Source organism: Tympanuchus pallidicinctus, unplaced genomic scaffold (assembly GCF_026119805.1).
Source record: "Tympanuchus pallidicinctus isolate F22 unplaced genomic scaffold, pur_lepc_1.0 scaffold9, whole genome shotgun sequence".
Taxonomy (NCBI): Eukaryota; Metazoa; Chordata; class Aves; order Galliformes; family Phasianidae; genus Tympanuchus; species Tympanuchus pallidicinctus.
In genome coordinates, this window is record NW_026294813.1 from 9,006,663 (window position 1) to 9,033,532 (window position 26,870).

The 26,870-nt window shown below is 38.0% G+C and overlaps 1 protein-coding gene across 1 annotated transcript; it reads left to right on the forward strand.

Annotated features, from left to right (window-relative positions):
- The first annotated feature begins 12 nt into the window (after positions 1–12).
- Positions 13–24,253, forward strand: EMB (embigin). Its single transcript, XM_052670122.1, has 11 exons — positions 13–240; positions 4,839–4,922; positions 6,971–7,060; positions 8,360–8,449; positions 11,245–11,419; positions 11,970–12,058; positions 15,839–15,966; positions 17,346–17,628; positions 18,393–18,426; positions 20,265–20,338; positions 21,626–24,253. Exons 1-10 carry the CDS (start codon positions 165–167, stop codon positions 20,320–20,322), a joined length of 1,107 nt encoding a protein of 368 aa, XP_052526082.1. The 5' UTR covers positions 13–164; the 3' UTR covers positions 20,323–20,338; positions 21,626–24,253.
- Positions 24,254–26,870: the final 2,617 nt, after the last annotated feature.

Consider the following 26,870-nt stretch of genomic DNA (forward strand, 5'->3'; position numbering starts at 1 on the left):
CTCTCGCAACCACGGCAGCCGTCGTCCTTTCGCAGCCGCCGCGGCCCTCTGCGGGGCCCGGGTCGGCCGCCTGCTGGCTGCCTGCACGCCGCCGGGCGCGGCGGGGCGGCCCCGGGGCGCGGTGCGGAGCGAGTTCGGCGGCGGGAGGCCAGCAGTGGGGCGGCATGCCGGCCGGCTTCTATCGCGGGCACCCGGGGTGGCTGCTGCTGCTGCTCTGCCTCCCGGGCGGCGGCCTCGCAGGTGAGTGTCGCTCCGGGGCTGCGGCGCGGGCCTGGGGACGCCGAGGCGTCCATCCTTCAGGTGCCGCGGGGGAGCCTTCCTGCGGCCCGGGAGAGGCGCCGGCTTGGCGGCGGGGCAGCGCTCTCCCTCATCCCCTCTGGGCGTCGAGGCTGGCCGCCGCGCCCTGCTGCCGCGCCCCCGGCATCGCTGGCATCTCAGCCGCTATGCGCCGTGCTGCCGGTTCGGCCCTGGCCCGGCCCGGCCGCTGCTGCCCCGCGGAGGGAACGGCTTCATCGGTGCGCGAGTGCAGGGCCGGGAGCTGCGCTGCTGCCGTGTTTGTACCGAATAACGTGTCACTGAGGGCCTGGAAAAAAGCGTGTCCCTGTGGGTTTTAATTATAGCAAATTTATTAACATATAATGGGGAGGGTTGGAAGGATGTTTCTTGGAGGATTTTTCTACCGCGTTTTTAAACGTCACGTCTGAAATACTAAAAAAAAGAAAAAAAAAAAAAAAAGCCACTCTGGGATGCGTTCCTTGTAGCTCAGGAGTGAGCCACGTCTGAAGAAATACGCTTCTGTTAATGGTTTTGTTATTGGTCGCTGTTGGTGGAATCGCGGCTGGGCGGTGCGGCGCGGTGGGACGTTAGAGCCGAACCGCCGGCGCTCGTTGGCGAGGCGTTGCTGTGGGCAAGGTGGCAGCTCCGCGTGCTGTGAGCGCTGCTGATGTTCGTGCTGCACGGCGGGCTGCGAGTCGTTACGGGCGTCTCGGTGCTCCTGTCGGGCGCTGGGAGGAGCAGTAGTGCTTGCCCCGTGGTGACAGCCTCCTTAACATGTGTGGTATTTTCACAGGAAGATGTGAAAGGGCAAAAAAAAAGTGTCGTGTAGTTCTTAAAACTTGTGCACAATGTTCATTTATATACACATGAATACATCGGAAAACCTTTTTGACAGTATTTCCGTGATGGAAAAAGTTACGTGACTATGAATGCCATGATGGATGTAGGAACCTCTGAGCTGGATCGGGGGCAGGTGATGCTTGTTTTTTTTTTTTATTGGATTACCACCATAGCTTTTACCTAACGGTGATTGAAGCAATTCTGAATTTATGTGACATAATTAACGAAGTGAGATTCTGTGCCTCCAAAAAAATAAAAAATAAAAAAATAAATTGAAGTCCCTGCCGGGGAAGCGATTTCTTTAAATGTACTGTCTTTATAAAATGGTGGGTATGATACCTGTTTTTTTGGAAGATAAGCAGAAATGAATCAGCAGCTTCAGTACCATCTATACGAATAAAACAAGGCATTTGCTTTTCAGACTTCTACTAAATGCTTTCATGTTGGTATAAAAAAGGTTCAGTAAGAAGAGGGGCTTCATACTGCGATTTCCATGGTGTCTTAAATCCAGGGAAATAATCTATTATTACTCTCTTGTTGATGAGTAATTTGCAAAGGCACGCAAGCGCTCCCAAGGGAAGTTCTTGCAACTTTTGAGGCAGGTGCAGTGGCACTGACTTCTTGTGAAGCTCAGTAACAGCATACTCTGGAGATGTGCAGGTTCAGCAGGCTTCCTTCTAAACAGATGTTTTCAGTAGAAGCAGCTGCAGGAAGTGCTTTGTGCTCAGGGCTGAGCTGAAGAAAGTCGAGTTAGGTATCCCTCTGCCGCTGGCTTCCCATATATTACTTTGAGTTAAGGAACTTGAGTTCTTACCATTCTGTTCCTTCTGTCTTTTAGTCTTATTAACTGTTTAATTGCTTTGAAAAATTTAAACCATCACTTCTGTTCTGCATTGGGTTTGGAGTTATTTCTGACTATTCTATTGTCAAGACATAAAGTTCTTATAAGTGTACTGTTTCATTTGCCTGGTTTAGTTGCACTGTGTGCTGCCAGATTGCTTTAGAAAAAGCAAATCCACCACATCTTGTCTGCTGTCTTCTCACCTTATGGATGGCAAGCAGCTTCACAAACAGAGGATACACCTGTTTTTTTGGGCTTCCTTGCTGGATTTCTCTGCTTTGCTGTGAAGAACTTCTGTTGAGGCATTGGAAGCCCTTTGTTTGGATCCTCTGGTGTCTTGTGAGAAAACTTATGCTGCAGCTTTTGCCTTCCAGGCACCACGAGGCTGTCTGTCTTAGTAGCTGGTGGATGCTTGTGTACCTCCACAGAGCAAAATTAACTGACAAAAAATATTAAACTTATTCTGCTAAATTAAACCAAATTTCATCTCAGTCTTTCTCTATTTTTCACTATGTTTTTATGAAGACCTTGCAGTGTGCCAGATGTGTTTGCAGGATTCAATGTGATTCATAGAGGTGAAAATGCCAGAAATCGCTCCAGTGATTACAGTCATAGTGTAACTCCACTTTATCTCTCAGATATTGTTGGCTACACTAAGAAGTAGAGGGAAGATAGAAAAAAATAAATCAGTGACCTCATACTCTCATCTACTCCATTTTCAGTAAAGATCAGGGCAAGCAGAAGACACCAATCCTTATCATTGCTAATGGAATTTAATTATAGGCTAAGAAATTTCAGCTTACTCTGTAGTGTGAGAAGTTATTCCCCTGTATATACTTATATCACTATCTATCTTTATCATACTCATCATACAGCAGTAGGTCAGCTTAATAGCATAAGCTGTATAGCAGTATGTTTGTGACAGGACAAGATGTGCTACGTTACCTACGTTACCTCTGTGTCATGTAGTTCTGTTTGTGAGGAGGTAAGAACCAAAAGACAGAAGCAGTGTCGATGAGAAATAATGCTAGTCACCTGCTCTCATTTGGTTTGTGAATCAAAGAGAAAGGCCACGATGAGAAGCCTAATAGTACGCAAAACATGTTGCAGGTTATCTGGCTTCCTTGCAGAGGGATAAGAGCTGCTGTACAGCCTGGTGCCTTTTAAATTTATCATCTTCAGGGATTTTAATTACTATGCAGATAATGCATCTAATAAGCTGACACAGGATCAGGTGATCCATGACACCTTCAGAATTCCTAAAGATGATGCACAGATAGAAAATTTGTGGACCTTTCCTCAATTTTAGCCTTAATATCAGGAGCATAATAGTCTTCCCTGCTCGGAGGACCTGGATTAAGCAGAGGATAAGATTTGGTCTTCTTATCATCTGGGTCATAAGCCAGCATGTACTCAGATTGAATGGATTCCTGTATTTCTTAAATTCCTTGTGTTAGGTGAAGAGCAGTGGGACTGGTGCACTAATTAACTGTGAGAAATGAGAATGCCAGTTATGAAGAACCACTCCAGTGGCAGATTGATTTATTTATTTATACTCTTTGACTAACTTGCTATACTCAAACTGTTTAAAGTGTGGTGGATAGATTGAGAGCAGATGGTGCAAGCCAGGCATGTTTCTGATGCAGTCTGCAGAAACTGTGCTGAGGTGCCCACAAGACAATATGCAGGTAGTCTGTGCTTACAGTAGTGAGACTGATGGGCGTGTTGGTGGTGTTCAGTGGTTGGAATTAACAGTATGCTTGAAGGCACGTGGTTCTCAGCAGATCTGAACGCAATCAAACTGTGATTTAGATTTCCACTTTTCACTCTGTGCTTGCTTCTGTTTTGAAGGTCTAGCAGTGCTTATTACACTGTCCTTTATTTGCTTACAGCTGCAAACACAGCATATGTGCCTTTTTTTCTCTGGCTGCATACACAGCTTTGTGACTGCTGGCCAAATCAATTAGAAGGCACTGAGGTGATGTTGCTCAAAGAGGAGCATATCCTGCTGCTGTGGCTGTAGACTATGTCCTGGAATACCAAAATTATGTTAAGATAGTGTTTATTTTAAGCTGTGCTATCCAACTGTGGGAATGGAAAGGAAGCGGCAAGCATCTGTTTTAGTAAATCATCTGGGGACCTTGAGTTCTCATCAGAAGTGATACAGCAGAGTGCTCCAGCTAAACAGTTTATCTCCTTCTGCCCCTGCTGTTCTTTCTTCTCAGCCAGGAAGGCAAAGCAAAATATTGGTATTTTGGCTGGCTCTTTAAAGGAGAGGAAAAAAAAAAAAAAGTTAAGATTCAAAGAGTCAAATCAGGCACAAGGTAAGGAAACTGGAAATACTGATTAGAAGTATTTGGTGAAGGCTGAATTGAGCAATACAAATAGCTTTTGTTTTGCTCATGAAAATTATAATGGATAGAAATCTGCCACATAACAGAGAGGAGCTACAGAAGGTTCTTACAGGTTTGTTATCGTGTCACTGAATCTGCCAGTCGGTTGTAAAATAATCAACTAGTATCAGTGTTACCATCTGAAATGGTCCAAGCTCACAGGTAAGATGGGATTTGAGTATAAGGTATAAAACATACTGTTCTGCTGAAATATTCTGAAGTGTAGTCTGACTATCTACAAGAAAAGATACAAACAAAATTCTCATTTGCGTTTTTAGAGAAGTCGGGTAAAAAATACTGCCTCTGTTTGAATTCTCTTGTCTAAAATAAGCTAACTGCAACTAGTGAAAAATAAGCTTTTACTATGTTGGCTGCTTTTTCTCAAAAATCAAGAAAAAATGATGGTAGACTGAGGGGAGTAGGCTCTATCTGTTTTCATTAACTAAATTCAGATCTGAGAGAATAAATGTTCTTTAAACCCTATGTAGGTCTGTTGGTGACGACTTTGGATGCCAATCATACTCAAGGGAATGCTTTGACTCAGATGCACACTGGACTGAAGACATCTGCTGGTAACTATTTTATTTTAGTACACCTACAACTATAATACTCTTTCCCTATTGATTTTAAATTACTATGTAGTGTACACTTCTGTAATAAGCTGGTGGATTTTGTTCAGAAGAAAAAGAAGCAAATGTATTATGTTGGCATTTTTAAGTCAGTGCAAAAGTTTGTATCCTAAGCATCTCAAGGACAGTGGAAAAAGCTATCCTGTAAGATGTATGAGATCAGATCAGGCACCTTCCCTAGAGAACGAACAATTCCCAAACTAGAAGCATCATAGAAGGTTCTTTTCTAGCAGACAACTGATAACTTTCATGTGAATACTCTGCTTTTTGTTCTTGTGTTAGTAAGATTTGTAATCTCGTCCTTGCATCATCTTACCTTTATCTATGTATTCTTTTTTTTTTTTAGTTAGATATGTGATATGATATGTACCATCATTCTGTTGTCCCCACTCTTCACCTGCTGTATATTTAGGTCCCTAATTGTGATGGGAAGTGGAGGGTATGTTGCAGAATGGAGAAGAAATGGATAATTGATTGCCGCCTCTCGTTTCTCCATAAAGATCAGAGCACCAGGAGCTCAGCAGTGCACCAAAGCTGAGGCTGATTAACACAAATCAGATTTGGGCTAGGTTGTGTTTATACATGAACTTGTGGTTAGGACAGGTTATTTTAACCACTATTCTGTCTTTGAAGATGATAATGCTAACTTTCTGATGTTCAACTTTAGAGCTTTTAAGCAAAATGCGACAGAAATACAGTAAGTGCAAGTAGTGAATACTGGATTCAGTAACTTTCCATATGTAGGTGGTTTAGTGGTTTTGGTTTGTTTGTTTTGGAGATACAGAACAACCATCATACAAACTGATGCCTTATGAAGGCATCTGTCCCCTTGAAGGATTTCAGTAATCAGGTGGTGCTTATAGTGGGCTGACAAAAACTCAGGTGATCCGTAACAACCTTGGCGTGCTGTTGAAACGTTTGCATGCGCAAACAAAAGAACATTTCCCAGACCTTTAGTCTTCATATTTTGTCAGGCATAAGCATTTAGACTTGTTTGTCTGCAAGTAAGGCAGATATTGAGGCTTGCTTGCACGCTTATGTAGAAGAGCAGGACTCTGACTACTGCTGGAAGACAGTTTAACAATTTTATAGCTTTAAAAAAGTTAATTAGTAGTAAAATAGTAGAAATAGTAGTCAGGAGTGGCAATAACACTCTAGTAACAACAGCTTCTAAATGAACCAGCCTGAAGTTCTTCCACCTCATCCAGGTGGAAAAAATATACCTGTTTATTTTTTCTCTAAACTGGTTGAAGCGTGAAGGAAAGTATGAAAAAGCAGATGGCACAAGCCAAGCATAAGACTGATTGCCTGTAGCATAGCATTCCTCATGTTGTGAACTGACATGTTGACCCAAAAAATGACAAAACAGAATCTTGCTTTGCAGAATGGGCAAGCAGTTTGAAGGCATGTGGTACCTCTACTAACACTTGCTCTGAGATATCATAAGATGCAAACCAGTAGCAGGGACTTCTTTCATCTGAACCAGATTCTGGCAGTAAGTGTAGCTGAGAGGCTTTTTTTTTTTTTTTTTTTTTTTTAGTGCAGTAAAAGAAAAGGAGGAATAATTTGAAAATGTTTAGGCTTTTAGAAATGAGATTTCCACTGCGTAGTGGTCAACTCTGCCACCCAGTGCTTAAAGAAGGCTGAAGCTGTAGCAGTTTTCTCCTCTTGGCTCCAAACAGGAAAACTTTGGGACCTACTCCATCTGTAGGAGATCCATCTGTAGGATAAATGATGCAGTCTCTTTCCTTCTTCAGAAACTGGAATCACTTTCTCCTGCAGTTTTATATGATCAGGTGGATTAAGTCTGTACTTACTGATCCTATAACTTAAGATTAATTATAAAATAATTGATAATAGAACTGCTTTGCAAGTATGTAAAAGACATGACTTAAAACATGTTTGCAGTGGAAGAAAGATTTTTTTTCAGTTTCAAATTATTGGAAAAAAATCAACTTCATTTGTAACAGCCTTGTTTTTAAACCTTTTAGAGCCCATAACAACTACAGAGACTGTCAGTCAAACAACCTGGGGCAGCATTGCAGATCACTTGACACGTGCACGTGATGTATCTACACCTGGTAAAAGCAATCAAATGTCTTCTTATACATAAAGTGTTAAGTTCTTCTGTGTGTGTGTGCTTTTGGTCATTGTCTTTGTTTTAACTTAACAAGATGTTACAGAGAATTTATATTAGTGGCAATTACCAAGACAAAGCATTTGATGAAATCGACAGTGTTTAAGTTCTGTTTAAAGCTGTATGGAAAGGAACTGGAAATTGGAGAGAAAAAAAAAATGCTGTAATTATATTGAATTGGCCTTTTTTCCAAGTATAATTTCTTGTACATTTTCACTGTGCATGAGTTTGCTAGGAAATTGTATGCAGATAACAACAAAACATATTTGTATGGCTTTGGAAGGGTGATATCTCCTTATCTCATTGGCATCTGTTGTTAAAGCTACAGCTTTATTAATTGTCTTAATTTCTCTGTTCTTGAAATGTACAGCGGTAAGCATAAACAGAGGCTCTTCCTGCAACTGCCTACCAGATAGTATCAACTGTATTAAACTATGCAGAAATTTATGAAGATTGTCTCTGAACAATATTCTGTCTGTACTACAACAAAACAGGGATTTTTTTTTTGGTCATCTTATCCCTTTTAAATATCACTTTCTCTTCCATAAAGAAGAGATGAGATAGATCAGATAGATGATAGTACATATTGATACCTGTTTTATGTAGGGAAGGAAATTCCCTCAAGTATATCAGGCATTTGGTGGAACAGTGTGGAACTTGAACTATGTTCTACTGGAGCCCATGGCATTCGTGTCTTTGGATTCTAGCGGACTAGCATCTGAAGTAGATGGTCTGTGTCTGGCTTTATTGCTGTTAAAATGTTGAATTGTAGACATTTGAGAAATAACCATGTTCTTTCTGTCATTATCTCTTTCTGTTTTTCTGAAGCTTATTACTTTTCCAAGCCCAGTTTAATGTTGTTGTACCCCCATGCAGGTTCAGGACTCATTCCTAAGCTTTAGGAGAATTATGCATATAAAAGGCTCTGAAACAGGTTGTGAAATAGACAGTTAGGGATTTCTGGAGTATTCTGAAATTTAGAATTACAGCATTGTGTTATAGTTAGAAACCATATTCTAAACTGGCGTAATTACTGTAGTGTTGGCCACATAACACTGCTACCTCAAGACTGTGGTTGCAAAAAAAGTGATCTCTATGGGAGTAGCTTTGGCAAGGTTTTTGTTTTGTTTTACTCTTATTTTTTTCTCTAGAGGATTACTGTAAGAAATGATTGCAGTACTGTATTGCTTCATGATTGCATTTATAGCTTTATAACATATCACTGCCTCCATGACCTTCTTAGGTCCAGATCTCACCATGGTGGGTTTTGATGTGGAAATCAGTTCGAACAAGTCTAAGCCCCTTTACGTGGAGTATGAGGTGCTCCTTCCTGGTGAGTATGTTATTTTCTCTTCCAGTTATGTTACATTGAAAATATCTTAATTTCATGTAGCATTTCCTATGAATTTTAGAAGTGTTTAGGATGGCAACTTATTGATAAAGTCAGTAGTTTAGAATGAACAGTGATTTCAGTTAAAGAAAAGATGAGTGAATTTGCTGCATTTACTGTTTTCTACTATTTTGCAGTGGAGAACAAGACTTATAGTATTTTAATAAAAACATTAGTGAAACAATTCATAGCTCTCTATTCTTCCCACAAGTCAATTCAAGTAACAATTGCTTTGCTTTGGTGAATCTGTTTGGAGAGACAGTGTAAGGTGTGATGCTTCTTACCTGACTGGTGCTAGCCAGTCATTGCAGCTTTTAGACCAAGGAGAAGAGACAAGCCACTTCCTTGAGATAGACATGAGGTTTCCCAGTTGACAGATGTGAAGTTAAAACCAATTTCTAGTAGAAACAGAAAAAAAAAAACCAAAACATTTTAATTGAAATTTAATTTACTTAGAATTTGAAGAGATCAATTGGAACTCCTTTGCAAAATACTAATCTTAATCTTTAAGGACACAATTGCATAGCACTTACACTGTTCTTCTGGCATTGTTTTCTTCTAATTTAAAGTGAGATACTTAATGAGGTAGTCTCTGTTTCTTGCTCCAATACAAGTGCTCTTAGTGCAGAGATCTCCTCCTACATATCAGCCTTCCTAATGGCTAAACTTCAACAACATAAGGTTTTCATGTTCCATTCATTATAAGTGTGGATTTCTTTTTGGACAGTTAATCTCAAACTTGCATTCTATTTTAAACCACTGTGATTAATCTAATTCTAAAACTTTCACTATTATAAAACTAACTCAATTTTCAAATTACTGTGATCATAAACATGTAAGGTGAGTTATGCTTAGTTTGGTTATTGAGTTTAATATATGGATTTAGTAAATGAACTATGATCCTTATGGCTCGGCTGTGTAAGATGGGGTGTTGCACTTTTCAGTCTAACACCAGGCCAACAAAACTGTAGTATTTCAGCCAGGACTCAGAGTTCTGGGCATTATGTTCTTCTTTAAGCATTTACATGCCCCTGCCAGACTCAGTGGTGTTTAAATACTCCGTGGGAGTATCAAGCTCTGCTTCAAGTGGGCTTTGCTTCTTTTTAGGTAAGTTATCACAGTAAGTTAGTGAGGTACACCTTAAAATTTATTTTCCTCTCAGATAAGATTAAAGCTATGAAGCCCAAGTACACACAGTTTTTTCTTTTTTCTTTTTTTTTTTTTTTTAAGCTTCTGCAGAGTAAGCCTGGCATTGAGATAAGATTCTGAGTGAATTTTCATGGGCATATTAATTATTGATGGCACAGAGTGTTTTGACAAACAGGATAGCAAGTTAACAAAATTACAGATGTCAAGGTACCCTTTCTTTACTGCATAGAGGGCAGGATTAAACGCATTTGATCAGAAGACTTTCCCATCGAGTCACAAAATTTAGGATAGACCCCTTTGCTTCCTAAATTCTTCCTCAGAGTAGTCTAGGTATGGCTGAATCCTCTTACAGTCCCAGACTTGGTAAACAGCTTATGTCTAAGGGATCATGTGTGCAGTCAGTCTAAGACTCAATCTTGGCAAAGTCGACAGAGCTTAGACAAACTTACTCAGTTACTGAGGATCTGTGTTGGCAAGGCATCCCTTGACATAAAGATGTGAGGGATCTTCACAGCAGGCATAACTTTGAGGCATTACTGCTTCAGGAGTGATCTGTTGTGCAGGAGTGCTGAAGGAGCTCTTGGGTTGCTTGCTATTCATGGTGCAAGATTAATGACTTAGGCATAGTTTTTTTTGGCACACACTCAGGTGGCCCTCGTCTGTTATGCCAGATAAGTTATCAGTCCTTTCAGCCTTCAGTTTGAGACAGATTTGTGGTCAATTCCTTGTCTTACTGAGGCCTTGAACATAACCAGTCCTGTGCTCATTTACTGCTTAGTGAGACCTTGATTATAATGAATATTGTACTTGTTATATGCCTGAGCAAGGCCTTGTGTAATGACCAGGCCCAAAAGAGGAAGCTGGGGCAAGGAGGGGAGCACAAGGTTGTAGAATGGAACCGTAAATTGATTTGAAAATGATTCAGTTTCAAGTGAAATAGCTGAAGCATGAAAAGCCAGATCCAGCAATAAGGTTGTGGATTTTATTAGCAGGGCATTACCTATGATTTCACAGTATCATGAAGATGTGTAACTGGCTGATTTGTAAATACTTATAAATATTTACAAGTCTAGCTCTTTTTGAAATTAGTAATGCAACTTTGTACTTACAAAAGTACTTATAAAAGTATTTTAATCCAATAATATTCTTTCCGATGTTACTAAGTTCTGATTTGTAAATTACCTTTTATGGAGTTGAGAGGGAGATTTAGACTGAGGAGGCATTGTTTCCCCACTTGCCATCCCATTTTTCTGTGAGAATTAAGCATTAAATGTATTTCTGTTTCAGGTTAAGCTGTGTAGAAGCACAGGTGTGTCTTGATGTTGGCAAAATGAATGTTTCTGTGTGTGATTCCTCTAGGAAGTCTACTTATAGAATTGAGTGACTGTGTTTGTAATCATTATATATAGCAACTCATTAATAATTAAATTTTGTCAAAAGCTCAATATCTGATACTATAGTTTTGTTTACACTGGAAAGTATAACAAAGCCATACTGTATCCTCTTGCAATACAGCATAGGTTTTATTTTCACAGAATGAAGAAATAAGGTGTTTTTTCTTATAAATACTGTTTTTCAACTTCTGTTAGGTGAATCTGGTGGTCCCGTGGAAAAAAACATCACTTTGGGCAGTCCGGTTAAAATTGAGCTGTCATGCAGACTGGCTGATAAATATTCTTACATGAAAAACCCTCAGGTGACTTGGAAGAGGGGAAATGAAACTATCAAACACATCAATAAAACTGAAAATAGCTGGGGCATCCAGTAAGTAGTCGTCTTTACTGTTCTGCTTGCAGGTTTTCCTGTCACATACATATACGCAGTCCCAGGCTAATGTTAATGATTGAATAATATGAATATTCTATCACTTTTCTGCTACTCCATATACACAAATGCAACCCATGTAAAGAACCTGTAAAACAAGAAGTTCAGCATCCTCTCTGCTGTCAAATTCTTGAACTGCGTTGTGCTGGAGTTATTACTAACCCATTGACGAACAGGCTTTTAAGAGAGAAAACTGTGTAAGTTATTTCATACAGCATAGGCTACATGGTGAAGCCGTGTCTAATTCAGTAGCTCATGGATAATACTGCTTCAAGATACTTGCACCTGTGAGCAACAAGAGTTAGAATGATGTTCACATTCCTAAATATTCATGTGCTTTTCTGTTTTCTTAAAATGTTGTAGTGCTTGTGCACTGCACTAAATCTGAATCTGACTGTTTTCAAGAATGTTCTCTGCTGACTTCTTCATGGTATTAATTAGTACTCACTAATAAATGCAAACAAGATGGTGTTTCTTTTTCCTTGTGAAGATTGACTATCTCAGAAAACGGACAACTGGGAAGTTACACTTGTGTGGTGACAGGTGAAGAAGAATTCAGTGTGGTGTTTCATTTACAAGGCAAGTTGACCAATGAAATCCTTTGTTAATAGCTCCTGAATAGCGTGGAAATTGCAACAATATTAACTTGATAAGTGGTTGCTAATATTGTCAAGCTAAGTGAGAATCACTATCAAAGGCAATTTTTGTAGCATGGAGGGAGATAGTTTTGAAGCAAAGCTAAAAGCCCTCATAACAAAACTTGCAACAACCTGAACCATGTAAGCCTACTTTTCTGCCCCTCTCCCCCTACAGGAGTGACTGATTTTTGTCTTCCTTCCCTGTCCATCCAGAAGAAGTGAATGTTCATCAGTTTCTTAAGGGGGAGTGGGTAGGTGGAAAAAACTGTGGAGGGGGACTGAGGTTTTTTTGTTAGTTTTTGGTGAACTAGTGACTAGAAAGTTTGGCCTGTGACTTTTGTGTTACAAGAGTAGCAGTGATTGGCAGAAAGGAGGCAGGTTCTTAAACAAGTTCAGTTGTTTTTCTGAAACAGAAAATAAATGCTGAGTGTGTTAGAACAGTAAACAGTTAGTGCTTCTTTGAGCACTAGGTGGGGAGCTGAGCACTTAGTTTTTTCTCCTCTGATTTCACCCTTTGCAGTAGTAGGTAAAATCTAGTTGAATGGAAAAACATGGAAAAGAAACAAATACAAGTTGCTGAAGTGGGATTTCCTCCACTTTTCATGCTTTCCAAAGTTTGCTGAAGCAGAAGGATGGGAGGCCTGCATAAATGTAAGCTCAAGAAGGAAATGTGGAGTCTGTCAAACTTGTTGTCAAGATAAGAAAGTAGAATATATGTCCTGCTGTTGAAGATAAAATGGCAAAACAGATGCCTCAGCTCTATGTAACATCAGTTACATGGGGAACCTTATAAGGTTGGAAATTTGCAGCAGGAATGACTACTAGCCTTCATCCAGTGACCACCAGAGATGTTAATTATTTCTTGGGATTTCTGCCTGTGTCCTTGGAATGAAATGAATATGTGTACCTTTAAATATGTAGTCACTGCTCTTGGTGTGCATCTTCACTGGAGTTATCCCCCATGCACCCAGTGCTGTAATTAAGGGAGTGCTTGCTTGACATGACTCATTAGCATATCCAGTTACTTTGTTGGCTTGACTTCAGTGGCAAGCATGTGATTAAGTGAAAGCTCTCCAGTCTGATATGTACTAGGAAGGATTCTTTATCAACACAGAACTATAAAAACCCTAACTCTTCTGACCTTAGCTGAACTAGCCAGCGTGGCTTTGTAGTTTTCAAACTGGCTTTGTTCAGAGGGGCATCTGGTCAAACAACTTCAAGAAATTTCTACAAGTGCAAATCTTGAGTTGTGGTCTTAATATCTGCTTTCAGAACTTTAACTAGGGTAAACTTAGCTTGCAGTGCCATGGGAGGACAAAATTGTAGTTTACTTAGACCTATTCATGTCTGATAGTGCTTACATTGTTTTTGTTGAATGGCTAACCAAGTCTGTTTAGATTTTAAAAAAGGATGAGGGAGTCTTACTCTTTTGAAAGTATGAAATAAGTTTTTTGGTAGCAAATGAATGAACAAACAGAAAAGTAACTTTTCCAGAGCACAGTGCACAGGACTGGTTGATTTATCATAAGAAGATGGGGAAAATTACTTCACAGTGCTGCCGCTTCTGATGCCATAAAGTTACTGGCTCAGCAGTTACTAAGATAAATGCAAGAGTGAAGGAAATGGGAAAGAGAAATGCTTGAATCTTTCAGTCAGCAACGTAGTGGGAATAATTCTTAAACTGCATGAGATGAGTAATATGTTGATGTAGGTGCAGTGGCTGAAGTCATTACTCTTTTGACTTTAGTAGCTTGCCACGGTGCTCCTGTCTTGGCATAACTCTGTAGAGTTGAGATTTAAATTCCCACGGAAGTCTGCAAGGAAGCCATAACATTTTGAGTAGCTTTATAGGAAACTGAAGTTATTAAACATGGTGATGATTCTTCATGACTATTTTAGTCTAACACATGGTGTTGTAATAATGGCTATATTAGTGAAGGGTGTGCTTAGTTTATGCTTGCACTTTGTTCAGGGTTTCTGCTTGCTTAAATATCTGTCCAGAGGTGTGCACTGTGAAACAATGCTGTTCTTTAAACTGCTGTGGAAATCCAGTATGAATACTAGTAGGGTCACTCATCTGTTCATCTCCAACAGTGTGCTGTTTTTGTCTGTAGCTGCAGTATTTTGTCCCCTGATTCTGGGTGATTTGCCTACAGGAGAAGAAAACCAAACACAACAAACAAACTGAGAGTACTAAGTACAGTTCCTTGCATGCATTCACGGATTAACCACTTTGTTATAGAGCTAAATGCCAGAATGCATTATGGATATTCTTGTCCTTAAACATGTTGAGGTGGTCCCATGTTTTACGAGAGTTGTGCTTTGACACAGCATCTCTGAAGTCTTTTTGACTACCATGGATGTCTGTTGTGCTGGGTGCAGTCTTTTTTTGTATTTCTTAGTTTTTCCTCTTGCATAAATTAGAGAGGAAGTGGTAGCACATATTAGTGAAATTCTACCTCTTAGTGGTAAAGTAGAAGTATACTGACACTACTCTTTTGAAGTATACAGTATTTCGTGATTAAAACAGAAATATAAATGGAAAGAGCACTTTATTGCTGATGAGGTTGGTATTGCTGAGAGGTTGGATTGCTGAATTGTGCATTGAACTCTGAACTTGGGAATAGTATTGTTGTTAAGAGTATCTGGGAAATTAATTTGGAATGAAATTTATAAATTTGAACATTCGCAAGAAGTAAACTTTATGGAAATATTAGTTCAGCTGGGAAAAAGGAGTAAGAAGAATTTGGTAGGAACATAGAATATTATAACTGCTGAAAAAAAAATTGTTGGCCTGTTTATTTTTCTGTGACTAAAACCATTTAAAAGATGTACTGCATCTGCTTTGAAGAGAACAATAAAACCTAAGAAACAAACCTTAAAATAGATAGATTTGAGAAAGGCATACTGGTAAGCATCCATAGAATGAGGCAGATGAGAGGGTAGGGGAAACAGCCTATTGTGAAATATTTTCTCCATCTCTGTTTAATGCCTTATTATATTAAACAGTTCTTCTTGTGCCTCTGCTCTTGGAAGACTGCTGGATACTTGGAGATGTCATAGCTGGGTCAAACAGTCCTAGAGTTGTGATCTGATGTTTTGTTTCTTGTGCCTGTGTTCTAAGCAAGTTTGGACCGGAAGTATTTATTTAGTAGCATGCATCCAAAAGCTGTTTCTTCAGCTAACAACATACTTACAACTATCAAGTTTGTAGTATGTCCTAATTATAAAATAAATAAACAACATTACTTGTGTGCAGGACTTGCTTGATGGCATTGTTTGGTAGCATTACATCTGGAATAGAATATGACTGAGTTTTTGCAAACCGAATGAAACTGCAGGAAAACTTCTTTTTCAGAAAGAAATGAAGCATGTAGCTCACAGTTGTCAAGGAGGGAAAGAGGAGATGAACAAGGGTAGAGATCAGTACAGGATATAACCCAAGTTTTCAATATCAGTTAGCAACTTCAAAGATGATACAACCACTAAGAACAGGGTGCCTGTAGTTTTCTACAGGAAATTCTATATAGAGAATATCAGCCTGAAATGACTCTTCATTAGGTCATGACTAACATGCATAGTTGTATCATTTATGACAAAGGAAAAGAGAATAAGTAGGCTACTAGAAATCCTTATGTAGAGATACAATACTTATATATTATTATTTTGTAGTATAAATATGTGGCTTTCATGTGATGTATTTTTCCCTACTTGTTCTTAGTACCACAAATTGAAGGAAGAGAAAAACCTATCATCAGTTATGAAGGTGACTCAGCTGTACTGATTTGTAAAAGTCGCAGTTATACTCCCATTGCTTGGACCTGGTATATGACCAATGGCAGTGAACAGGTAAGGTTCCACTCTAGCCCAGCAAAACAATGTGACAAAAATGTACAGACATGCTCTAAAGTATAATGGCATCTCACTTCAAACTCTACTAACTGCATTTACATAAAAGTTAATCATAGAATCACAGAATGCCTTGGAAGGGATATCAAGGATCATTAAGTTCCTATCCCCTCTGCCGCAGGCAGGGCCACCAACCTACAGGTCTGGTACTAGACCAGCTTTCCCAGGATCCCATCCAACCTGGTCTTGAATACCCTCAGGGACAGAACAAAAAAACCCCACCTATTCAATATTTAGAAGTACTCATTATTACAAGATGCAGTCTTTATGTTCTGGCATGGACAAACAACATTATTCCGAAAGTCCCTCCTTTATTCCTGTAGTCCAAATAAAAGAATCAATTAAATTTTTTAAGTCTGGAAGTACATTTATTAAAAAAAAAAACAATAATAATAAAAATAAATAAATTTTAAAAAATAAATTAAAAAAAATAAAAAATAAATAAAAAAACCACCACAAATACAGAACCTATGTTAGTGGCGACTATTTCTCAAATCTTACTATCTGGTGGCAAAGAATGTTACTATAGCAGGATGTCTATTTATTTATTTATTTTTATACATGTAAGATTTTCGAGACCTGAGGGAAAACAAAAGCATTTCCCCTCTTTTTTTTTTTTTCCTCCTTCTCCTGTGTTTCTGATTGTTCTCTTTACAAATATTTTTGTTTCCTAGCCAGTGCGGACGCTTGAAGGAAGGTCAATATGACCTCTGAAGTCATCATGTGGTGGAGACTGCTGTGTATCTGTTTTCCGAAAGAGCTGAAATATCTTCTCAATTCAGCTCTTTTTTTTGAAAATCAAGATCAGCATTTTCCAACCTTTCAGGATCCTCACTAACCTTAGCAGTATAGCCACTTTGTTCACCAGCCCTTTTCTGGTGGAAGCACTGTGAGCCGAGAGAAGGCAAATCAGTTTCCTCCATGCTACTGGAGGCAAGCATTGGCTGTCTCAGCTTGCTTTGCACCAGAGAAGCATTCCCTGCTTCCTTGAAAGCTTATACTTTGTGCTGTGGTGGAACCTGGGCATCAGATCCTGACTCCAAAGGATTGTTAGTAGAGGTAAAGGTAGCTTTTATATTCAGTTGGCTAAAGAGGGTCAAGTGACTTGCACCCTAATAGTGCATAGTTTCATGCACTGAATGCTAAGGAAACTGATCATCGCCAGGAAGGAAAATTCTTCACTTGTAGGCAGTCTAGATGCCTCTTCTTACTGTTTTATGTCTTTATGTGGAAATATTTCTAACTGTTGATAATGTAAATAACTTGATTAAACAATTTCTCACTGCAGTTATAAAACCTAATTAATTTTTTGTTTTCAGATTGCCATTAATGATTCCCTGATGTTGGATAAGTACGTAATAGACAGAACAGATGCCAATGTAACCCATCTGAAAATACTGAAGCTCACCAAAGAAGATGGTGGTGCATACTGGTGTGAAGCTGCTTTTGAACTAGGAAAGAGTAAAGGAAAGCTGAACCTTAAAATTCTGTCATTCACGGAGCCACTCAAGCCATTTCTAGCAATAGTGGCTGAAGTTGTTATTTTAATAACTCTCATTTTTGTTTTTGAGTTGTATTCAAAAAAGAAAGAGAAACGTGCAGGTAGGCTTTTTAATTTTTTCTAGGTTTGCATTAATATTACAACTGAATGTTTTACATGACCTGTGCTAATTATATACAAAATCTGATTCTTACATTCTGATAAAGAATGCAGTGTTACAGAAAAAAAGTAGTTTAGACTTTAAAATCTTATCCACAAGTCTTGAATTTGATTATGAAGCGCTTTCAATATGAAATAGCTTCTCATAAAAGGTTTGGTACTGTCATTTTTTTTTTTTTTCCTCATTAAAAGACAAGTAAATCTGGAGGCTGTAACTGTTTCAGGAATGCTTAGGAAAAGAAGTAACTGTTAGTGGTTCTGATGGGAGAAACTTCCACCAAGAAACAGAGCAGAAGGGGAAAAATGTAGAGACTAAATCAATGTGGTAATCCTGACTGGTGAACCAAATACATGTGGATGAGCCAACTTGCTTCATCTTGCCAACATGTGTATTATGTAAATGTATGTTATGCATTTGCATACTGTGTTTTATCTATATGCTTGTATGTATGTAGTATATGATACGATGTGCATTAAAATCACATTCATCGTGTTTGATAAAGGAACATTTCTTGACAACTTTGTAGTAATTCTGTTGATAGAGTAACAGAATGATTACAGACTTAAGAAAAATGAGCTAATAAAATAGCATTTGTTTTCATTAATGCATCGAATTCATGGTATAATGAAAAATGAGTAACTTTTCTAATGTGTGTAGTTAATTAAGACTTATGTAATCTTTTTTTTTTTTTTTTTTGTTACGCAGAAGATGAAAAAGAATTTGACCAAATTGAGCAACTGTAAGTAAAAAAGTTATATACCAAACTTAAATGCTACTTCTTATGTATATTATGTGTCTTTGTATCCTATTTGGTAAGAGTTAATTAATCTGAAAGTACACTTCATTCCCCTTCTCCAAGACTACATAATCCTAGAGAGCAGAATGCTGTTTTCTGACTGGCACTTAATTTTGGTGTTCGGAACTTATTTTCACTTGTCTTTTGTTAAGACAACACATGTCCTCGTTCTGGCAGGAGAAACACTCAAGTGGAAACTTTCCAGAGAAGGCTTTGGAAATTTTTTGTTTACATTTTTATTCCATCAGCATTAATACAACCGTCTCTAATTCATGCATGGTCAAAGCCCTAACTGTCCAAGTTGTACTGTAAGGCTGGAGGCTGGGAGCTGCTGCTGTTGGCTGTGTTGGTAATTCTCACTTCAGGAGCAGCCCCTTGCTGTGCTAAGAGTTAGGGCTTCCTGGGCACTGAGATAGAAGGGGAGCTGCAGGCACTCTTGCTGCCATCCTTCTGTTAGAGGGTTGATACAGCCATGCTGGTTCAACCTTCCTTAGGAAGATGCACTTTTTAAAGGCTTGTTGACATAAACTGACTCCTTGCCTCCATCTCTTGAAGCCCAGTTACTTGGCCTTTTAATTTTCCTGTTTTGCAGCTTAGCAGTTCCTTTTCCCTTTACATATATATTCCTGTTTTGATTTCCTTCGTGTCTTTCTGAGCACTTACTGCCTTTCTCAAACTTCTTGCTGAAGTGACCTTCTTGGTTTCTGCATGCTGTGTTCACCCTCCTGTTTGTTATTTTCATGCTAGCTGAAAATACATCTTAGTGCTTTTTCCCTTATCAAAACAGCTTTAAGATTGTAATTCAATTATACCATGAAGTGAGGATTTGTCTTGGAAATACTGTATGCTGTTTTACTGCTGACTGTTTGGGTACGTGTCTTGGGTTGAAATTGAATAAATGCCTTTACACAGCCATGATTCTTATAATACAGTTTCAGCATATTTATAATAGGATTGTAACTTAGTACTGTATATTGTAGTATTAAATGTTCATGGTTGATGAAGTGGGGGATGTTTCTGATGTTGTAATTTTGATCAAATGCATGGGCTTTAATTCTGTGTGTTGTTAGATAAACATAGGCAAGAAACAGTTTAATAGACTCCTTACTTATATATTTCCAAACCAATTAGAAATTATTCTAATGCTGTCTGTTTCAACTGTTTAGAAGATAAATTTGTGTACCAGAGCAAACGGCTCTAAGGGAACAGTTCTAGTCTGTTATGCCAAGTATGTATAATATATAGCTGAATTTGGTTGATGAAGTTATAGTTAAAATGATACATGCAATGTATCAAGTAGTAGTATTCAGATAATTCCTTTGCTAAAAAAAAAAAAAAAAAAGCTAATTCAGTTCTAGGTAAAGTTTGGATTATGATGAACACAGTAAAGTTTTTGCAGGTACTCCAAAAGAAGCAATGAGAGGAGTGTTTCAGTCCACGTTTTGAGGATGTTCACCTGCAAATTGTTCATATATTGTTTATTCGGACATTTGCTTTATATGCACATTATAACAACTGAATGAAATGATAGCATAGCAATCACTTCTGGGTACATTATCATTGTTATCACTTCTGTGCAGAACTTTGTAGGTTGTTTCTGAGGAGGATTCAGTTGATCCTACTTCCACTTTGGTTACCTCGGTGATATTTAATCTTTTTCGTACAACCTTACATGCCAAAGTGAGAAACGCAAGTACATCTTTGATTCATTCTGGAGGCATGATGGTGCACATCCTGCATTTCAAAATTGACTTTGGGAATTTATCCTCTCTTTCTTGCAGTAAATCAGAGGAAAGCAATGGTGTGGAAGGCAGTAGTGCAAGGCACAGAAGAGTTTAGTCTGGCTCCTAGAAAGGTAAGTAAAGGATGAAATGTAGATATTAAAGCTTACTTTTTCCTTGAGTAGCCTACTACCATAACAAGGATAAATTAAAAAATAGATATATCTGCTCTTATCCAATTACTACGTTTTCACCACATAAAAAATAATATGTTTAGATGAAGGTAATATGTTGTCATTAATGACTTGATTGGAGCAAGATAGTGAGTTCAGAGCTGTCTAATTGAATGCTGTCATCATCATCCTTCTGTTCACCTAAGCAGGCTTTAAAATAGAAGCTAGATAAACCTTAATTATTTGGTTCCTCATGTTGAAACATCTCTGTGAATATCGGGGTAGGTGCTGAGATGCAGAAGTGCTGTGATGACTCTGAATTCTTTCTGGCTGTAATTTTAGATACTGAATTAGGTTAAATGAGGAAGGGTGCAAGTGCAGTGGCATGTTTAGAATCCAAAATGGGGAACATTGGTAGTACCAGAGATGTGAAACAAGAAATTATAGGAGTCTAGGAAAGACAAGGTTTCATAGGTGATTACTATAGGAATTTGTGGAGGAATGAAGCAGATGATATATATCCCTGTGAAAGCTCTGTAATGAACTTTATGTTCTCTCCTCTTTGCAGTCTCATTACAAGCCCCTACTTAGGCCAGCTGGAAATGCTTGTCAGAGGATGGTCTTTAATGAGGACCAGTCCTGCACAGTGTAGCTCCTTCCCCAGATGCTTCCTTCTGCATCTGGCGCTGTGCTCCATCATAAAGATGAGAGGTGTGAGTCACTTTGCATTTGTCACTGCTGGTACTGTTGTTCTCCTTCAGATAGATGACATGAGAAGAGAAAAAGCATTTCAGTACTGTTTGTTTTAAAGACCAGAAAGAGAACAGTGTGTAGTAAAGCTTGTATGAATTGAAGAATGACTTGGAAAACAGTCTAGAACAAATACTTTTCAAGAATATGGGATCTGCCGTTTCTTGCGTGTTATTGTGCTTGTTGATTGCTGTGCTGGGCTCCCAAAGACATGGCCTGTTTTAGGTCTAAGCACCTGTTTTCATTGAGTCATTGTGGCACATGACTCTCACCAAGTCAGTGAGGATTCATGTTCCCAAGTTGAGTTTCAGTATGTGCTTAGGCTACTCAAACTGGACCATTCAAATATTTTATGAAATACAAAGTAAATTTTATAAAATATAAAGTAAAATATAGGCTGCTGGAACAAAGCTCAATTTCAGACAAATGCGGAAAAATAATATGCAGCAAAATAATAAATTGATTTAATAAAGATATATTTTTTCCTTCTTTGATTAGGGAAGCCAAGCCTACAGAAGTGGAAATCGTCACAGAGTTAAAGAAGTGTGCAACTGTGCTTTTTGAACATCAACTATGTTTCTGCATAAGCTCTTCCACAGTTGTAAGAAATAAGATGCTTTTAAAATAACTGTGAAATGGCTCGTTTTTTACCAATAATATATCCTGATACACTGCATTTTGATTCTCGCTGTCTGTAAGACTGTCATTTTATGCTGAAAGGCAGGTTTTTCTGGTTAGATTTCATATTGTTATGTTGACTGTGTTTAGGACAAAATTAACCTTACATTTACTGAACTAATGGGTGATACAGAAAGGGAGTATTATCAAAACTAGAATTTTTAATACTTGTTAAAAATGGGCTTGTGAGATCAAAAATGATTTCCACCAAAGAAAATGCCTTGTACTGGCAGATAAAGCAAATGTGACATACAGCCATTTTTACCAAAGAAATGTTCAAAGGGAAATCTTTATCATGATTTAAGTAGAATGTCAGTGGTTTTGCACTTGTGGTGAGCAGTAAAATATCTAAATTCTAACTTTTTGCTTAGCTTCCTTTAATTAGCAAGAAGTAAAATATGTTCAGGGTACTTCATAGATTAATTTCCATGAGATGTCCTTCTGTATGGCTTTGATACTGTATTGTATTTCCAAATAGGCTGAACATTCTAAACGGACAACAAGCTGAATGCTGTGCAGATTAGGTACTTTGGTATTACTTCAGAACAAGTGAAAGAAGGAAAAGGGATACAGTGTCATATTAAACATAATTGAAATTATTTCATGTACAGATTACCTCAGGATATTTGGGAGTTGCAGAATCGTTCTGTGACTACAACTAATATGGAGATATTTTCAGTCATCTACCTACATGGTTTTTAACATGCATTGTGTAACTAGTATTCCCACTTCCTCTCACATATGGCATTGTTCCTTGATGAACTCTCATCACAATTCACTGAAGGACTTGAGCAGCTAAAGTTTCCAAGGTAATAGGTAAAGCACAGTAAGTACCACCAGCTGTTGCACATAGTTATGGTGCTGCTTAACTGACAGTACTGTTACAGAAGAGTGGTAATTTTAGATATATTCAGCAGCTGAAAATGGAAAACTGGTTAATTGCAATAGTGGCCTTTGCTTGCTAATCCAAAGGAAAAATTAGAAAAACATTTATTTTTTGAGCAGGGGAAAGTAGACTTTTGAAGGCTTTTTCCCTATAAATAATGTAAGGAAAAACGAAGTGAATGGAAAAAAAAAAAAATTGAAGTGGATTTCCTCACGTGGTCACTTCTGATTGAAAACAGAAGAAGGTAAATGGGAAAGTGAAAAGGAAACAAGAGGAAAGGAATTAAAGCTGTTTCACTGTTCCTGTAATTGTCCACATACCAAAAAGCCAATGCTAGGCTTTTTGTTATTTTCAAAATACAATCTGATTTGTGCTTTTTTTTGGCTTGTTTGTTTGTTGTGTACAATTTGGTGGTTTCGCAATTCTAAATTACAGCCCAAATAAAAAACAGTGGAAGGAATATAGCTATGAGATGGCAGAACGTAGGGGATGAACACTAAAGAGTTCCCTTGCTGAGATACTGCGTTCATTGTATTTTGCGTTAGAGTTCACATGCATTATTAAAAACAAAAAACCAAATACATTTGTAGGTTTTTTATATGACTTTCTTATAACAGCATTTTTGTCGCTATAACAAGTATATTTTTGCACGTCAAAATACTATATTGGTTGTTTGAAACATATCACTCAGTCTGTTGTTTTTCGTGTACAACTTCTGCCTTTGTTGAGCATTCCCACTTGATCTCAAAATTGTTGCATAAAGTCTTGGCCACCCGTAAGTGAGTTGCATGAACAGTGACTTTTTTTTTCCTTGTTAGTAATAAAGGGCTGCAGTGAAAGCGGGCAGGAACCAGAGAACCTTGAAGTAAGCATGTGTTTTAGATGCATTATGAATTCCTCCTCTCAGGACTGCAGTAATTTTTAGTCCAGTTGGCTTCTGATACATTAGATATTGATACATTTGATCTTGACTTGCCTCCAGTGTGCACTACTTGCTGTTCCTCCAAGGGAATTGGTGCTTCTGTTTCTGTTGGTAAATAGGTCTGTTCCTCCTATGTCTGCCAAAGACACCTAATAAGAACCAAAGAAGTCCCAAACCCAAGTGTGAGAGTACTGACTGATGAACAATTACAATTAGAAGAACTTCAAGTTACATCCTTGGTAACTTCTTTCCAGTAGTTTCAAACAGCTTTGCAGTTTTATTTTCTTAGCCAAAACATTCATATATGAAATACATTGAACTGTTTATGGGATAAAAAGATAATCCAGAGTTCAAGTCTTACAATGTTTTATTAACGCTGTATTTCAACTGCCTAAATGTATTGTTTATGAGTGGTAGAGCCTGTCTTGTTGTTGAATCTTATAAGGTTTCAAACTTGTATTATTTGTTCCATCGTAGCCAAAACGATTTTTTTTCCCACGATGATCTTTTGTCTGATTTCTTTATCTATTCATGCTTTCATTTAAATATTGGACTCTTTTTCATTATTAGAATAATATTTACATCATTTGACTTGCTGAATTATTTTCAAGTTGACGTTAAAAGTTCTACAACAAAAGTTCTACAGTGCCTTGAAGGAAGTAGTTTCTCTTAGCCATGGTTAATTTTTCTCTTTTGCAGTATGTTAAAGAGTTTCCTCTAAAGTTTAACAGCAAAATCTATTTTTCTAGAGAAAGTACTGAGCCTAATGCTTTTATCACGCTCGCCTTATTTTACATTCTGATTTTATACAATGCTTCACTGACTCTTATTTTTTTTTGGCTTGAGCAGAAAGATTTATACAGAAAATGGGATGTCTTCCGTATGTTTATTGTATTTGTAATAGATGAGTTATGAGTTGTATGAAGTAGCATTATTGTGCTTAGAAAAAATTCAAATAAACTTAACAGAGTGCATAATGTTGAGAGTGTATTTATCCCCATCACATGGGTAAAGTGAAATTAGACTTAATTTCCTCTTTTCTTTGTCCATGTACATTAACCTTTCACAAGAAACACTTGAGAAATCTAGCCTCATTTACTTGAGCACCAAATTGCCTCCTGTAAGCTCTCAAAAACTTCTAGGTGGAAATCATGAAGGGAAAGTGATGTCCAGGTGATTCTTTTCTAAATGCATATTCTGCATCTGACCCAGATTAATACTTTCTAATTTAGGCATCCAAATTTGTAAGTTAGGAACCTTTTCTGTGTCCTGTGTTGACCAGGAGAAAAAACAGTGGGTTATTATTATTATTATTTTTGTCTCCTGGAAAACTACCTCAGTGGGAGTCTAGAGTTATGCAGGTGAATCTGAGCATCTGAGGCTGACTTTTTTTTTTTTTTTTTTTTTTTAAACACAGCATGAGGTGCCAGAATTTAAGATGGTGTTAGTCTTCCCATAAAGAAAAATCTCTACAGTTGGCTTGGAAACAGAAATAAAGACTAACTTGTGCTCACTGGTTTAATTATAAGGCATAACACTGTTTATTTCATTACATTTCTTTCTAATATGCTCACAAAGAGATACAAAGAAAACATCATATTGTACACATTAAGAACATTTTCATGCTTTAATCACACTAATGCTTAGTAACACATCTCATCCTTGCTGGTGGCCCTGTTTGCCTGCAGAGTTTGGCTGAGCCAAAGTAGTTAAAATAGGCTGAGTAGTACAGCATATACTTTTTGTCAGTTGTTTTTAATCGTTTGGAACATTTGCATCTCCCTGGCACAGGATACTAAAATGGTAGGCAGATTTGGATGAGGATAGGGTACTCTATTGGTTTTCATTTTTAACACTTTTTTTCCTAGGCTAGAACTCGTGCACAAGAAATTCTAACTGGCAGAAATACAGCTGTCTGCTACCAGTAAATCGCTGCATCCTGAGTGTGTGTGGTACGTGCAGTGTAGATAATCAGAGGACACTTGAGCAAACAGCTTGCTGTTGGAGAGCAGGGTGCAGCTACAGACTTGCAGTACCAAATGCTTTTTTTACTGTGTTTTGAAAAATCTGATTTAGAAATGCATAAGGCATTAAGAGTTACTGTAATAGCATGGGGATGGAGTATCTTCTAGGTGATAGTGTTTCATAAATCCTGAGAGAAAATATGTAAATATCATAGGAAAGTTGTCAGTTCAGTTATGTACAGTGGGCTTGGAAATAACTTCCTCTACAAGTAAAACAACTTTTTAGTACTGTTTAATGCTTTTCATAGAATCACAAGGCTGGAAATGACCAATAAGATCATCCAGTCCAACCGTCTCCTCATCACCATTGCCACCACAAGCACTCAACCATATCATGCAGCACGTCATCCAGATGCCTCTTGAACACTGCCAGGGACGGCGACTCCACCACCTCCCTGGGCAGCCATTCCAGAAAAAAGAAAAGTATAGGCAACAATTATGGGTAACAATTTTTAACTTAATCCCTGTAATTTAGTTCCTCCTTGGTGAGAGAGGATAATTGTCAAAGATTCTTAAAACGCATTAGTCTTTATATTACTTGATACATGCACACCAATGCTGTTATCCTTAGGTTCAAGTTAAGGCCAGTAAGTCCATACATTTCAGAGTATATGCAGAAATTGCTACACAACATTCAGGACTTGTTAGGCTTATTCTAGGCTCAGATGGTGCGTGTTCTTTCTCTCAGTAACTGCCCATGCTAATCTCTGAACTTCTATGGCATGGAAATGAAGGAAAGAAGAAATCTTTGAAGAACAGAATCCTCAGAAATACAGACAGTAATTCAGAAAGGAAGAGTGTATGTAAAGTTCCTGCTGGCCTTTTTCTATCCAAATATGTATATATATTATAAGGATACCTGATACAACTTGATAGCATGCCTTTGGAGAAGTAAATATGCAGGTTGCTCTGAAAGTAATGCCTGCTATTTATTTTAATGGAAACTGCAACAGATACAAACAGCATAACAACACTATTTGATAGAACAAATTCACAGCTACAAAATACTCTTTTCCAGCATAAGTTATGTGTTTTCACCAGTGATGAACAAGAGCCTGCATGCCATTTTGTCAGACTGCCTCTCTCTATATATGTATGTATGATATATACATAATATACATTTTATATACATTTTATATATACATTATATACGCATTATATATACATTATGTATGTACATTTTATATATTATGTATTTATATATTTAATAACAAAGAAATAGAGAGAGGAAGG

Excerpts from the sequence above, each read along its gene's own strand:
- EMB (XM_052670122.1), top strand. The coding sequence starts at position 165 with ATGCCGGCCGGCTTCTATCGCGGGCACCCGGGGTGGCTGCTGCTGCTG. Across the intron at positions 4,923-6,970 it reads TGGACTGAAGACATCTGCTG|AGCCCATAACAACTACAGAG; the intron begins GTAACTATTTTA and ends TAAACCTTTTAG. Across the intron at positions 15,967-17,345 it reads TGACCAATGGCAGTGAACAG|ATTGCCATTAATGATTCCCT; the intron begins GTAAGGTTCCAC and ends TTTTGTTTTCAG.